Genomic DNA, 3,485 nt, shown 5'->3' on the forward strand with positions numbered 1-3,485 from the left:
CAGTCTGGTTTGGTGCAGCCACAACACAACAAAGGAACAGACTGCAGCGACAGGTGAAGTCAGCTGAAAAAATCATTGGTGCTCCTCTCCCCTCTCTCCAGGACTTGTATACTTCAAGAACCAAGAAACGGGCAGAGAAAATTATCACTGACTCCTCACACCCTGGACATTACTTTATCCAACCCCTCCCCTCCGGCAGGCGCTATAGATCCAGCCACATTAAAACCACCAGATTTAAAAGCAGTTTCTTCCCACAGGCGATCTCCCTACTAAATAAATAAATGACATAATACAAAACACATAAGCGTAAAAATATTCATCTGCTGCCAAATTGACTACACTGTAGTACTCATCCTACATGTTGTGCACTTTACTGCTTTGTAAATATTTCAGATGCTGCTCAATTACACATCTGTATATTGTGTGTATATAATCTTATAGTTTGGATAATTTTGTGTTTTTGTGTTTAATGTTTAATGTATACGTTGCTTGTACACTGTATCGTACCATTACTAGAGAGATACCATCAGCCGGAAACAAATTCCTTGTGTGTATCCACATACCTGGCCAATAAATCTGATTCTGATTCTGATCATGCTAATCAAATTAATTAATAATATGCAATGGCATTCACAGTTATCAGATCACCTCAGTTGGTCGGTCCACTTGTCAATGCACTCTCAGTATCGGCCCCAAGAACAAAATAATGTAAACATAAATAATATTACAACCCTTTGTATACCTGATGCTCTTCCTGACACAACTCTCCTTATATACACAGAATCTATCCAGTGTAAAAAGAAATAATAAAAATGTGCCATTTTGGTATGTGGACCAGATTCACTGTGGTGACCCCTAAATACAGGAGAAAGTAGGTTAAAAAAATGTATTAACTGGTAGCAAGCCGACCTGCTATTATAGCAGACTACAGCTGAATGTGGCAGAATTTATAGGAACATCCTGGTATTTTAATAAAAGCAAACACAGATGCAGTAGAATAATCAAGACATAGCAGCATCAAAAACATTCAATATAGATAGTTCTCAGTGTTCAGAGTTACCATGCTATATGCAAGCATTCATACAAACTGGTTTAGAGTTTAAAATAGACTATGCTGACTACTAAATCATGTGCAATACAGACATCAATATGCATGTTTATCAAAAAGAGTCTTTATTGATATAGGACAAGATTCCTTTATTGATCCCCATGGGGGAAATTCGAGTGTTACAGCAGCTCCAGTACAGTGTAATACAGTAAATACAGCAAATAAAAATAGAATAGAATAAAAAATGAGGAAATTATAAAACAAATTATTGAGTTTAAAATGAATAAAGTCCAAAAATTATCTACAACCACATTCATCTACCACCATGTCTTCATAATGCCTGAGCACAACATTATCATTGTTGTCATAGTACAGCATCGAGATGGGTGACAGTTTGATGGGCACGCAGCATGGCTGAGGGGTTCCCTTCGGGTCAAACGAGTGCACAAGGGTCTGCAGAATGGCATGGTTGGTCCCGTTTAAGCGCTCACTTAAAGGAAATGGACACTCACCATGGCAATAATTGGCAGCGTAGCCTTGAGGAGCGATTATCCAGTCCTGCCAGCCTACGTCTTTAAAGTCAATGTAAAGCCGTCTCGGTTTGCACACATTGCTGGGAGTGACGGGTAAATAGTGCGCACTTCGTTTCTTCCTCGATCTGCATTGATGAGGGTTCAGAGATACGACCACAAGTGTTGCTACCAGTTCTGGGATTTCCACCTGTGAGCTCTGGGTGCTGCAGTCAGTCTGGTCTAGCTCATTGCCTAATGGAGTGGATTTCAGTGCTAGGACCATACCATAATTTTTGCCTGGCCTTCTCCACGACTCAGCCAGATCAGTCAGGTTAAAGCGTATGGTGCCATGGATGTAATGAACCGACTGTGAGAGAAACAGTCTGCGGCTGGACTCGTGAGCCATGCCTTTTAACGTTGGTCTTACAACTCGATACAACTGCATGCTAAAAGCCTGTGACCCTGCACCCTGTGTTGTAGGGAACAAGTTATGCTTAAATTTTATCTCCAACTGCGCCAAAGACAGCTGCTCCACATCTTCCAGCACAGACATGTCGAAAAACAGACGTCGCTCCATACAGGCCGGGCTACTTCTGTCGGAAATCATGCTACCTGTTAAAAGATTAGTTAAAAAAGAGAGTTAATGACACGTGTTAATTTTAAATTGTGGTCTCACTCAATTTGTTTAAAACTCATCAAGAGTAAAGTTTAGGCCTCGTGTTGGCTTTTGTAAATGTTCTTAAGCTGCAATTTTGTGCTCCATTAATAGCTTGCTGTCTCAGTAGCTTGAAGCTAATTCTGAATTGCTTCAGTTAGAACAAGACTGAACTTTTAATATATTTAATAGGACACATACTGACTTACATTTTCAAAGATTATAGGCAATAAGTAATGCATATGTGAATATATTTCTAGTACTTTCTACAGACCAGACAACTTATTTACAACAAAAATATAAATACACGGTAAATAAATAGATATTATCTAATGCAGATAACAGAATCATGACCAGTCCCAGTAATAAAAACAGAGACAAGTGTTTGTAGGTTGCTTGCATGTGGTTATTCAAAGCATTATACGAGAGTGGAACTCAATAATACAATAATTCCAAAAACTCTTGAAGGTAGCATTCAATGGTATGAAATAAAGTGCGCTTTTAACAGTAACTCACCTTGATCTAAAACGTATCTGACGATGTTTCCTTTCACTCCATACTCTGGTACTGTACATGGATCCGATTCTTCTCGCTTCATCTCCGCTTTTTTAAACATTTTCCACAATAACGAGGGGACTGAAGCGTGATTTGACGGCCTCGGGCGACTCGAAAGCCCCAAAGCACTTAAAAACAGTCGCTCTTGAAGTTGCGCGTTCTCAGCGCTCACGAACTCAAACGTGCTTAAGAAAAGCAGGAATAAAAGGTTAAAAGATGCCATATTCAGTTCTAAATGTGATCTTACTGTTATTCAACAAGTCCTAATGATTCCACAGTCTCACAGTTCTGAGTTTTAGGCCCAGCGTGGCTGTTAAATACCGAGGAGACACAGACAGGAGATTGGTGGTGGAGAACAATAGTCACTAATCAGTATGTAAATGAAACACACGGTGTTTTGAAGTTCATGAAGTATTTAACACGTGTGAATGGACTGTCTGATAGGGGATAATAGTCAATAATTGGGCATTTTAACTTAAAGAGTATTATGGTATAGCTCTATGCTTGTAAATGATCAAGTAAAGCATTAAGAATGTAAATAAAGACTGAGTGGGTGAAAATTCCTACATGATATCGAAAACAAATATTGATTAATTATGTAGTGCACTAATTTTACATTTTAGTGCAGTCATTCAGAGGGGGTGACAAGTGACCAACCATTAGGTAAATTATATTATCTTTTAATATTGTTATACTTTAAAAAGATGGCTAATTA

At 38.7% G+C, this 3,485-nt stretch overlaps 1 protein-coding gene across 1 annotated transcript; it reads right to left on the reverse strand.

Moving 5' to 3' along the window:
* Positions 1-1,345: 1,345 nt before the first annotated feature.
* On the reverse strand, positions 1,346-2,993 carry LOC134325714 (protein DVR-1-like). The gene is made up of 2 exons (XM_063007955.1): positions 2,732-2,993; positions 1,346-2,172 (listed from the first exon to the last, which is right to left on the reverse strand). The coding sequence occupies exons 1-2, from the start codon at positions 2,991-2,993 to the stop codon at positions 1,346-1,348; spliced, it is 1,089 nt and encodes a 362-aa protein (XP_062864025.1).
* Between the last annotated feature and the right edge of the window lie 492 nt (positions 2,994-3,485).

Source organism: Trichomycterus rosablanca, chromosome 13, assembly GCF_030014385.1.
Source record: "Trichomycterus rosablanca isolate fTriRos1 chromosome 13, fTriRos1.hap1, whole genome shotgun sequence".
NCBI classification, from domain to species: Eukaryota; Metazoa; Chordata; class Actinopteri; order Siluriformes; family Trichomycteridae; genus Trichomycterus; species Trichomycterus rosablanca.

Bases quoted from the DNA above. Each gene is read 5' to 3' on its own strand.
- LOC134325714 (XM_063007955.1), bottom strand. From the start codon at position 2,993: ATGGCATCTTTTAACCTTTTATTCCTGCTTTTCTTAAGCACGTTTGAG. The intron at 2,173-2,731 runs GTGAGTTACTGT...ATCTTTTAACAG, and splicing joins CAGATACGTTTTAGATCAAG to GTAGCATGATTTCCGACAGA.